Source organism: Lutjanus erythropterus, chromosome 20, assembly GCF_056507025.1.
Source record: "Lutjanus erythropterus isolate fLutEry1 chromosome 20, fLutEry1.hap2, whole genome shotgun sequence".
In the NCBI taxonomy this organism is placed as follows: Eukaryota; Metazoa; Chordata; class Actinopteri; order Lutjaniformes; family Lutjanidae; genus Lutjanus; species Lutjanus erythropterus.
In genome coordinates, this window is record NC_139336.1 from 18,266,747 (window position 1) to 18,277,862 (window position 11,116).

At 39.3% G+C, this 11,116-nt stretch overlaps 1 protein-coding gene and 1 long non-coding RNA gene across 3 annotated transcripts in view; one reads left to right on the plus strand and one right to left on the minus strand.

Moving 5' to 3' along the window:
- The window catches only part of LOC146308353 (uncharacterized), a 24,182-nt gene extending 21,085 nt beyond the window's left edge, over positions 1-3,097 (minus strand). Inside the window, exon 1 of the long non-coding RNA XR_014772629.1 lies at positions 2,972-3,097. This is a non-coding gene — a long non-coding RNA (uncharacterized LOC146308353). The remainder of the gene's footprint in view (positions 1-2,971) is intronic.
- Positions 1-7,349, plus strand: part of tbx3a (T-box transcription factor 3a) — a 9,076-nt gene extending 1,727 nt beyond the window's left edge. Inside the window, exons 2-7 of one of the 2 annotated variants that reach the window (XM_084746002.1) lie at positions 478-760; positions 1,262-1,408; positions 2,391-2,467; positions 2,998-3,155; positions 3,720-4,363; positions 5,474-7,349. In XM_084746002.1, the coding sequence (XP_084602128.1) occupies positions 478-760; positions 1,262-1,408; positions 2,391-2,467; positions 2,998-3,155; positions 3,720-4,363; positions 5,474-5,923 (1,759 nt within the window). In that variant the 3' untranslated portion in view covers positions 5,924-7,349. The remainder of the gene's footprint in view (positions 1-477; positions 761-1,261; positions 1,409-2,390; positions 2,468-2,997; positions 3,156-3,719; positions 4,364-5,473) is intronic. The other variant, XM_084746003.1, reaches the window with a different exon arrangement.
- Positions 7,350-11,116: the final 3,767 nt, after the last annotated feature.

Consider the following 11,116-nt stretch of genomic DNA (forward strand, 5'->3'; position numbering starts at 1 on the left):
ATGCTGGTTTACATTGACGGATTACGCCATTGAAATGCAAACTTTGAGTGTGTGAAGCTCTGACTAAATTATCTTCGTCATCATCATCACACTGACAGTATACATGCAAAGATGGCTGCTATGTCGGTGTGTAGGCCTTTCAAGGCGTTAAAAATCAAAACACCATCCAAGCAGCCTTGACGTGTTGCTTATAGCCTAATCGAGGATAAAGCAGAGGAAGATTATATTTATTTTATGTTTATATTCACTCGGATTTTTATTTTTCGGCTGACTTGTCTTGAGCAGATGAATTAAGAGCAGGCTGCATTCCATAACTTATCAAACACATGATGCAACTCACTTTTAAAAGATATAACAACTGGAGTGTGTATGTAAAAATATCCCAGCCGTTCTTCTTTTCTATATTGTTGAATATTTTAACTCCATTTTTATTCTTCCCCTACATCAGTGCTGATCATGTGTCTTCCTTTGTCACAGGCGGATGTTTCCTCCGTTCAAAGTGAGGTGCACTGGTCTGGACAAGAAGGCCAAATATATTCTCTTGATGGATATAGTTGCAGCCGACGACTGCAGGTACAAATTTCACAACTCCCGCTGGATGGTGGCGGGCAAGGCCGACCCCGAAATGCCAAAGAGGATGTACATTCACCCGGACAGTCCGGCGACTGGTGAACAGTGGATGTCAAAAGTCGTCAATTTTCACAAACTCAAGCTGACAAATAACATCTCCGACAAGCATGGATTTGTAAGTTCAACTAATGTATGTCAATTTTCCTATTTATCAACATACCCTTTTAGTTGTAGCCACATGTCTTACTTAATAATTGGCATTTTGATGTTTTTATTTGTATTTTATTTTATTCAAGCACGGGAAGCCCCACGAGAATTAAGATGTATTTTTAGGAGGATCTGATCAAGATCGTTATAAAATATAAAAAATACAAATGTCATTATCGTATTTTTACAATTATTGTAATTATTGGGCAAGTCAGTGAAGCCTTTACCTCCCTAGACATCCCTGGATCTCTAACCATGTTAATGAACTGATTAAATATCCCACCAAAAATAATTTATATTGTGTTTTTTATGATTATAGCACATATTTATTTAAGAGATTTAATTCATCCTAATGACATGACTTCTGATTTCAAATTAAAAGCATTTAAAAAATATTAAATGTAAGGATATATTCTGTAAATATAACATTAATAGTGGGATAATTTTTTTTTTTCCTTTTCTGTGATTGTATTTTTTTTTACAGACCATACTTAACTCGATGCACAAATATCAGCCTCGATTTCACATTGTGCGGGCCAACGATATTCTCAAACTCCCGTACAGTACCTTCAGGACTTATGTTTTCCCTGAAACGGATTTCATTGCAGTGACTGCTTATCAAAATGACAAGGTAAGCACAATTATTGCTCATGGGCTTATCCTTTATATCCTGAATATTTTTCCAACGTATAGCTTGTGTGTCCCTTTTTTGCCCTGTCAGACGCGCTCTCCTCGCTGCCTTTCATGCTCTGCACCATTTTGTTGTCATAAAATATGAAAGATGTCATATTTGTTTGAGCCTGGTGAGAGTGGAGTATCATAGTGAGGGGGCATGATGTTGCGAGTAAAGTGGCACATTCACCAGCCTGTGGTAGGAAAGTAATAATAATTCTGAGGAATGTTATACAGGTTGTCTTCCTTATATTTAATCACGTGGAAAGGATTTGGCACAGACCCACACTCACTCTCCCCCCCCTCTCTCTGCATGTGTATATGTGTATGAGCGAGAGTGTGTATGTGTGTGCGAAACTAAAAGGGCTGGGGGGTTGAGAAACGAGGAAAAAGAGGGGCAAAACTGTGCGGCTGAATGGAGAAAAAGAAAAAAAGAGGAGGGTGGGTGCGTTTGGTTGTGTCAGACTGTGCTGCATGGTAACGTTTTATTCTCTGTAAGACATAAAAATAATGAAAATCATCTTCTCCACTCTTTGATATTGTTGGGAAACGATGCCCCCCTCCTCCCCGCCATGTGCAGTGACGGAGACTGAGAGGAAGTGGTGTGGGAGTAAAGTTTTGAAAAAGTTTACACAAAAAGCTGCAATTTTTTTTTTTAGCCTCGTGGAAAAACGTGCCATTATGAGGACTCGTGTGCTCTTTGTGCGCGCTTGTGTGCCTGTGTGTTTGGTTTTATGTGTGTTTGCCTCCAACCAAAAATATGTTACTGTTTGAGATTAAGCCTGTTGGGACAATAATCTGCATGTAGTGTAAACTTGCAGAAATTAGCCACAGGTTCAGTGTCTTTACCTGCAATTGTAAAAAAAAAAAAAAATGCATTGAATGAAAACACTGCAGAAAAACTGAAATTTCAGTCGCTGATATTTACGCATTATTTTCAGATAACACAGCTGAAAATTGACCACAATCCATTTGCCAAAGGATTCCGTGACACGGGCAATGGAAGACGAGAAAAGAGGTAAGACAAGAGGGGAAATTTTCTTTGGGGAAAAAAACAAAAAAAAAACTTCAGATGCCTTTAGATGTATACACAGAGACATACAGTGATTTCCGCGGATTAGCGTCAAAAGCCTCCATATTAACCCGCAGGGAGCCTGCAGCTCTTCACACTTTCTAATCAAACAGCTAACAGGCTACAGTTCACTATAACCATTAAGTCTTATACGGAAACTGCTAATTCACTTGCTAATTGTTATTTCTTAATTATTCATTTATCCTAAAACTTAGATTTTTTTTTAAGTTTGCCTTGAAATGATAAAATGTGACATGACAAGACGTTGGCCTGCTAAAGCAAAGCTTCTATAATGGATTTCGTATTCTCATCTGCCGAACAGGTGAGTCAGTCCTGTAGTCAGGAGCTTCGTTATCTCAGGTGTCCCCTCCATAAATACTAAACTTCCACACCAGCCATCGCTCTGCTGCTGATGTTTCTGACCTGATAAACTGTGACCACCACACTTACCTGCATGGTACTGACTGTGTGCACAGGAAACAGCTGGCTCTGCAGTCCATGCGTTCATACGAGGAGCAGCAGAAAAAGGAGAATGGGGCTTCAGATGACTCCTCTGGAGAGCAGGCTCCCTTTAAGTGCTTCGGCCAGGCCTCGTCCCCCGCCGTGTCCACCGTGGGCCCCCCACATCTGAAAGGTAGGTTGACAGACCCCACACAAGTCGCTTGTTAAAGTCGCAAAATATCTGTTGTGGCAAGATTTTATTTTATTTTTTAATTTTCTTTTTACAAAGCAATGTGCTGTATAACAATAGACTTTATGGATGTACAGTGGTTTTGGTTAATGAACCGCTTTTAATAGTAGCTGATCACTCATAATCATCATCACACTGGAAAAAAATGTTAGAGCAGTCGTCTTCATGGGCTGTCTTATTGAGATTAATAGGAAAACATCATGAAAACATGAATATGGTCACTTGCCTGCCCAGAGGCATGATATCAGTCAGCCACAAAAAATACAAAATAGCAAAATTAAAAATAATAATAAACATACATGCTAATGAATGGCAAAAATTGTTGTAAAGTGATGAGAAATAAACGTTATATCTTTTTTTCTTGTGGACTGACAAACGCATTGTCATGCTGGTAACCAGTATGGGCTCCTATAGTGCAAACAAGTGCCAAATGGCTGATAATGGAGGTTATCATTTTCATGATCAGTCACTGTGCAGAAACTCAACTAAAACCTCTTGCTCTGACAGATTTCTGCGACAGCGATGAGGACAGCGACGATGAGAGCAAAGATGGACACATCAAAGATGGTCCTGACTCCAGTAAGATTTCTACGACTACGGAGGACGGGAAGGATCATGAGGCGAGCCCAGCTAAGGGGCACTCCTTTAGTAACAGTGACACTAGCAGCAGGAACCGCGACAGCGGTCCCAGGACTGAGAAGAGTCAGGCAGACTCACGACAGAGCCCCATCACCGTCATCTCCAGCACCACCCGCTCTGGAGAAGACCTCAAGAGCCCGAGTCTGGAGCAGCCCAAAACGGACGAGTGCAGGCCGATAAGCAAAGACAGTTTCATGCCTTTGACTGTTCAGACTGACAGCCCGCACATAGGCCACAGCCACTTGCATAATTTTGGATTTCCAACGGGCCTAACAGGACAGCAGTTTTTCAATCACCTTGGGAGCGCGCACCCGTTTCTGTTGCACCCCAGCCAGTTCAACATGGGAGGTGCGTTCTCAAACATGGCTGCGGGCATGGGGCCACTTTTGGCAGCTGTGTCCACGGGAGGGGTGAGCACCATGGACACGACTAGCATGGCATCACCTCCGCAAAGCTTGACGGGAGCGCCAGGCCTGCCCTTTCATCTGCAGCAACATGTCTTGGCATCACAGGTAAAACCTGTTTTCTTGGGCCTACGCGCAATGAAGCACTAGTTGGGTTTTACTGTATACAGCCGTATAGGCCTTGGAGGCCCATATGCCATATTAAATGTGTCAGATACTGTGATGTCCTTAATGTTGTCAGCATCATGTTAATGTGCGTCTGTGTGTGTGTGCGTGTGTGTGTGTTATTAAATATACTGTGAGAAAGAATAAGGGTGTGTGTGCACCCGTTTGTGTTTTTTTCTTTTCTGCCAACTAGGTTAATATTCAAAGTTAAGTTAGGCAACTGCGTTTTGACTGACTAGGCTATTATAGACCCCTTTTAGCCTAAACCACCTTTTTATTTTCTCTTGGCATTGTTGTTTTAGATATTAGCCAAACTATCATTTATTATTGAGTAAAAACAGATTTGAGAGACAGAGACCACCTTGCAACAGCTGAAGGTGTTATACAGTCTTTTTGATATGAGCTCATTAAGCCTGTTTTAGAGCCACAATGGCGAGTATTAAAATGCCTCATTGGCTCAGAGAAGGCAACATTATGTTTTAATAGACAACAAATTTGTCCTTTTCTTCCATTTATTGTCAAAACATGTGTTGTTGCTGCAAGTTCTCTTGTTTGATTGCAGCAGCAGACAATGGGACTTTTTATTTGCATTACAAATTCTTGAAAAAGCACCAAAGCTGTTTACATGCTGTGTGGTAAAGCTTTGCTGCAGAATATTTTGTTAGGGCGATATTTGTGTGAAAAGCTGTGTGAATGGGAGCATTGAAAGCACGACACACTGATTGCCTAAATCAGATCTAGGCTACGTTTTGGATCAAGTTTTGTTGCTCGTAAGCCAAGTGTCAGGCGGCTGCATTAGCTTTGTAACAAGGCATTACTAACGTCAGTGTGTGTGGAAGAAAATTCAAGTGAGGACAGTCAAAGCAGGTCACTTTAAATCATTATTTTCACGCATTTGTTCCGCGAGATTAATCCAAGATATCAAGATGAAGCAGAAATAGCAAAACATTACTTCACCATGCATTTCTCATCGATTTTTCCTCCTTTGTTGCACATTGTTTGTTTTAACTGTCTTATAGCTGGCTCACAATCAGTCTCTCGGTTTCTCCGCAGGGCATTGCCATGTCTCCGTTTGGCAGTTTGTTCCCATACCCGTACACGTACATGGCAGCAGCCGCGGCAGCCTCCTCCGCCGCCTCCTCCTCGGTTCACCGGCACCCTTTCCTGAACGCAGTGCGCCCCCGACTCAGGTACAGCCCCTACTCCCTCCCCATGACGGTACCGGACAGCACCCTCCTCACCACCGCCATGCCTTCCAGCATGGCCGGCGGCGGGAGCGAGCTGAAGGGGGACGGCATCGTCCCGGCCAGCCCCGTGTCTGCTGTCACCCTGGATTCCACATCGGAGGTGACCAGTCACTCGTCTACCATTTCCTCCGGCTCGGTGTCCATGTCCCCAAAGACTTGCACGGAGAAAGACGCCGCCAACGAGCTGCAGAGCATCCAGCGCCTGGTCAGTGGACTCGATTCAAATCAGGACAGGCCACGGAGCGGGTCCCCCTAGGAGTTTTTTTTTTTTTTTTTTTTTTTTTTTTTTTTTAAACACACCACCACCTGCTTCTCGTTTCGTTGTTGTCATGATAAGTGAAAAGTGTTGACGGTGATGAAGACATTAAGGACACCCTCGTAGATTCGTGCAGGTTTAAAAAAAAAAAAAAAGAAAAAGAAAAAGAAAGAAAAACACACGGACTGTTGGACGTTTTAGTTTCTGAAATGCACTTTGGTTAATACACATCTGATATGTATATTTTTTTTCTTTTATTTTCTCTTTTGTCTTTGTTAAATTAAACAACACTTTTACATTTGAATACCGTACAAGTATTGAAACTGAAATGTTGGTATGGGTGTGTGACTTTACAGATTTAGGAGAAGTTGCTGCTGTGTCCTGTCTCCTAACTTTATTGTACCTACACGAAGAGAAATGTGTTTTAATATGCACTCTGAAATTGATTTGACTTATTTGAATTTCACTACCGTTTAACCTACCTTATAAAGACTGCTGTATTTTGTTGTACACTATTAATTGATTGGCCAAATGTTGCATGCTCCCAACGAATGTTATTTTAACACTAAAAACTGAAACGAAAAGTATGAAAAATATTCTGTTTTTGAATATAATTAACACATTTCCATTTGCTTAAGTTTCTTATTAATTGGATTATGAATTTTCCAAACGAAATTGTTTTCTTCATGCCTTTTTGAAATCAGAATAGGCCTATTGTCATGACTGGTGCTTTATGGCCCAAGCATGCGGAATTTAGCCCAAACAGGCAAAGGGAAGCAGAAATTGAAATATTAAAAAAAAATAAATAAAGGTAGTATTGATTAAAGGTGTACATAGGGATATATAAAATATTTATGTAATTATTTCATATTGTTATTGCGTGTAAATACAACGGAGTAGTTTGTTTCTAGGGATCTGTTCTTAATTTATTGTCGATATACCTGTGTAAAGACAGTTTGTGGGCTATTATCCTTTTGTTGCCATCTGCATTTATACCCCTCTTAAATATGGACTTTATTCCTCCCTAAATATCCACTGAGCTAGTTATTCACACTCATGTGCCATTGTATTTTCATTTGTTGTCCCCGTGTGTGAAGTGCTACTGTTTTTAAAAACGAATGAAAAAGCGACAACGCACTGCACCAATGGCTTGAAGGAAAAAAATATTTTTTTATTTTTTCTTTTTTTTTTTTTTTTTTTGAGAAGAGCAAAAGAAGTATCGTTTAAGTGTGACAAAACGTGGACTATTTTTCTGTTATTAAAATACTTTTTGCGAACCTGATCGTAAAAGTGCCGCATAATCGAAAATATGAAGGTTTATTTTGTGTTTCTTAAGTTGTCAATGCGTTATGTTGTATTGGAGTTATGTCTAGTTTACAACATCGACATCGTGTTCTTGAAAGTTTCAATAAAATATTGAAATATCTTTTTCTGTTTGTATGTTTACCATGCTTTATCCCGATTTAAATAAGAACGAATTTCATATTGTATCCTTTAAAAATCTTAAACGAGCTGATTTACGGCCTGCGCTGTTCGCACATCTTTACATCTTGTAAAAACAAACAAAAAAAAAACACTATGGTTTTTGGGAGATGAGTTAAGTCTGTTTGCCCGCTCACCCCACTTCAGTAAAGTCATGAGGAGACAGATATCTGTCCAGGCTGCGTTCAAAGAATCCAATTAAGATAAATGAGGGCGAAGCAAAGATCCTCTCAGCTCCACAGATCATACCTGGGATTCCTGGACAAGGGACCGGTCACTAATTGAGTTTTGTTTTTTTATTATTATTGGTCTCATTGGCATCAACTACAAGGTTGAATTACTATTACATATAGTATCAGCTCAAGTTGAGAATGTTTACCGTGATAATGGGAACGAAGAAATTAAAACACGCATTTTTAAAAATTAATTAATTTCTTAAAGACATTACAAGAAGTAATATTTATTCCACTGTGAACTGTTCAGGAACATAGCTTTTTTTTTTTAATCACATTGACCAAATAGTAATTTGAGGTCACCCAAAAGTGATAGCTAACCATGTTTTCTGAAATGCATCACAGCATGCGGTTTTCAAAGTTTTGTGGAAACGTGACAGCACGAGGAGACTCAAATGAATTACTGATGGGTCTGCATCTCCTACTGAAGAAGTTTCTTTAGGATAGAGTGCAGCCTGAAAAAAAAAAATTCCATGATTACTCTGTCTATTGCACCTCGAGTCATGAGTTTATCAACACCATATCTTTATTTGTATATTGTCTGGTTAATGTGTAGCAGGCCTGGCGCTAGTGAATAGGTGTAAACATGACACAAGCTGTCTCAATTGGTCTGTCTTATTGCTCACCTGGCGCCTTCGATGGGCATATCTTCCATTTTATTGCACGGAAGGCGACAATGCGTCTGTAATCAAACCAAGATACGACGCCCCCAAGCGGCTACAAGGCTGGTTTATTAACAGCAACATAACACAACAAACCAAAGGACAGATCCTGGGTGAGATCTCACTGCAGGGTCACTGATAAGGATTGCATGACTGGTCATACAGCTACTGTAAATTCTCTTAATGTGCTGCACTTAATATCTAATAAAGAATTGCGTAATCATTCATCTATTCCAAAGCAACTGAGACTGGAACAGTCTACAAATGTGTTTGAATTAAAACCAAATTGGCTGGTCAACAACCATGTGCGTTTAATGGCCTGATCCCACAGAATGAACCACAGATATGACTGCAAGTTCTGACACAAATCCCTAAAATAATATCTGGAAGAGGAGGAAGTAGAATAAACTCAATGACACCATTCAGTCGTTAAAAACAAAACGTAGTGTATGCCAAACGTGTATTCACTACTATTGAGTTATGGCAACTGCCCCGGGATATTGCCATATATTTTTCAATATATGGGCTACTAATTGTCAAAAAGGTATTTTACTATAAGTATACGCATTTTGATCTGCACACCTTCACGGATTCTGTGTTTATTGTGGCCTCGGTTTGTTGAATGGCCGTGCCTGTGTTGAATATTTGCTGCTTTACAAGTTTTGACCCTGTTCCCCTCCAGTCAGTCAGAATAAGTGTCAAATTAAATAAAATGTGACATTTTTAAATTTATTCTCAATAGTCTTGATTTATGGCAGGTTTGTCTTCTTGGTGATGGAAAAAGTGTCTCGTGCGTCGGCCTGTGCTCACGAGGTCTGATGTTAATGTTGGATTGACAGGCCTGTCTAACAGGTTGCTTTCCCTCAAGTCACGGGTCAGTTGCGCCATCTAGTGGCGGTAAATCATGAATGGCTGGAAAAACTGTTCTGCTGCCGCTCCTTTTTAAACTTCATTCCTGAAACTTCTGACTTGAAATCACTACAATTATTAAATGGAAACTATTTATCTAATAAATCCATTATTCTGAAGTTTACCTCTTCCCTAAATACTCTAACCAGACGCAGTGCCACTGATTCCCCCAAAAGATTCAGTTTCATATCATACTAAAAAAATAGAATGCAAATACGACAATTAAACACGTAATGAAAAAGCCTATGTGTAGCTAAAATCTTTAAAACATTTTACTCAACTGAGAATAAAAAGGAAATAAATGTTTAAGCCATACTTCCAGCCATCTACACTAGAATCTACCGGAAATACTTTTTTACCACTAAAAAGAAAGTAGTTCCTACATGAAACTACTCACCACAAGGTCTGTGGATTATCTTGGGTAACTGGGTCATGATTTTTGGAAGGAGACACAGCTTTTTTGCTTGTTTGTTTGTTTCCTTGCTTGCTTTGAGTAACACAAGCCAAACCCCACTTAGTCCCATTATACTGGAGAGAAAGCAGACACCTGATATCTTCAAAACTCTGCAACTAACCAAAAAATCTAGACGGATAAATGGCACTACAGGCCAGGGGGGAAAATATGTACTATGGTTTTGGGGTGGACCGTATTAAAGGGTTAAGACAAAATTCTCTCAAACTAGTCTGTGGTCTAATGTACATCTATTGTGAGAGTCCTGACCTGAACAAGTTTGGGAACCTCTGTGTTCGTACAGACTGTAGGACAAGCTTGCAGAAGAAGAAGTGTCCATCACCAATGACCTCTTTGCAATAACTGTGTCTCACTTATATAAAAATCTAAAAGTAGAATAGAAATTTCACTGAGTGAAGTTGAATGTATTGTGGTAAATTTAGCAACAAATGCTAGTATTGTAGATGCTTTCTACATCATCAAGTTGCATTCCAAGAATGTGTTTGAACATGATCCCTAATACGAGGAGTAGATCATAAATTACACTGGGGGTAGTAGGTGAGTCTGTATGTGAATGGGGGATGTTTAGCCCTTTACTTTTTATACCATATTAAACATATTTCAAACGGTTGCATGCATTTTGATAAGTAATTCTTGGTCATGAAACAAATCCAGCAGGTGTCTTATAGCGAGTAGGTCAAAGATATTTTAAAGCAAGATTATTGTGCGGATGTAATTCCAGCTTCTGAAGTTTAAAAGACAAGGATTCTCCAGTCCAAAATGAAAAAATGCTTTCAGTGCCTCCTTTGGCTGTTTTATCTTCATCAAAACACTTGAAACTACATCAACACAAAAGTCGGACTGGCCTTTAGAAAAATAGAAAATCCATTACAGTGACTTTCACAAACCACATACATTTGCTGGAAGAATTTGCAATATTCAGTACTACGAAACTGTACCATAAAATTTTATAACAGCACTGACACTTAATACTTACATATATAGAAAGATAGTAAACTGAATTTAGGTGCATTCAGGAATATTTTTCTTCTATGTACAAATAACAATGTTGAACGAATCCATTGTAAACTGACGTAACCAAAGGACAGTACAGTGTAACTGGCTAAGACTACCTTTTTAAGAACAACAATGAATTAACTTTTAAAACTTTCCACTGTTGGATGACAATTACAGGATTATAATTGTTATTTTATGAATGAAACAATAGGTTACAGATACACAGAACAGAATAAACACTCCTGTACATGCATTTATGTGTCCTGTTGGGCATTTTTAAATCTATCTATCTATCTATCTATCTATCTATCTATCTATCTATCTATCTATCTATCTATCTATCTATCTATCTATCTATCTATCCTTCCTTCCTTCCTTTTGGGTTACGTGTCTACGAATGAATGAATGTTTAAATTAATTGGTTTCTGCTGTTTCTGTT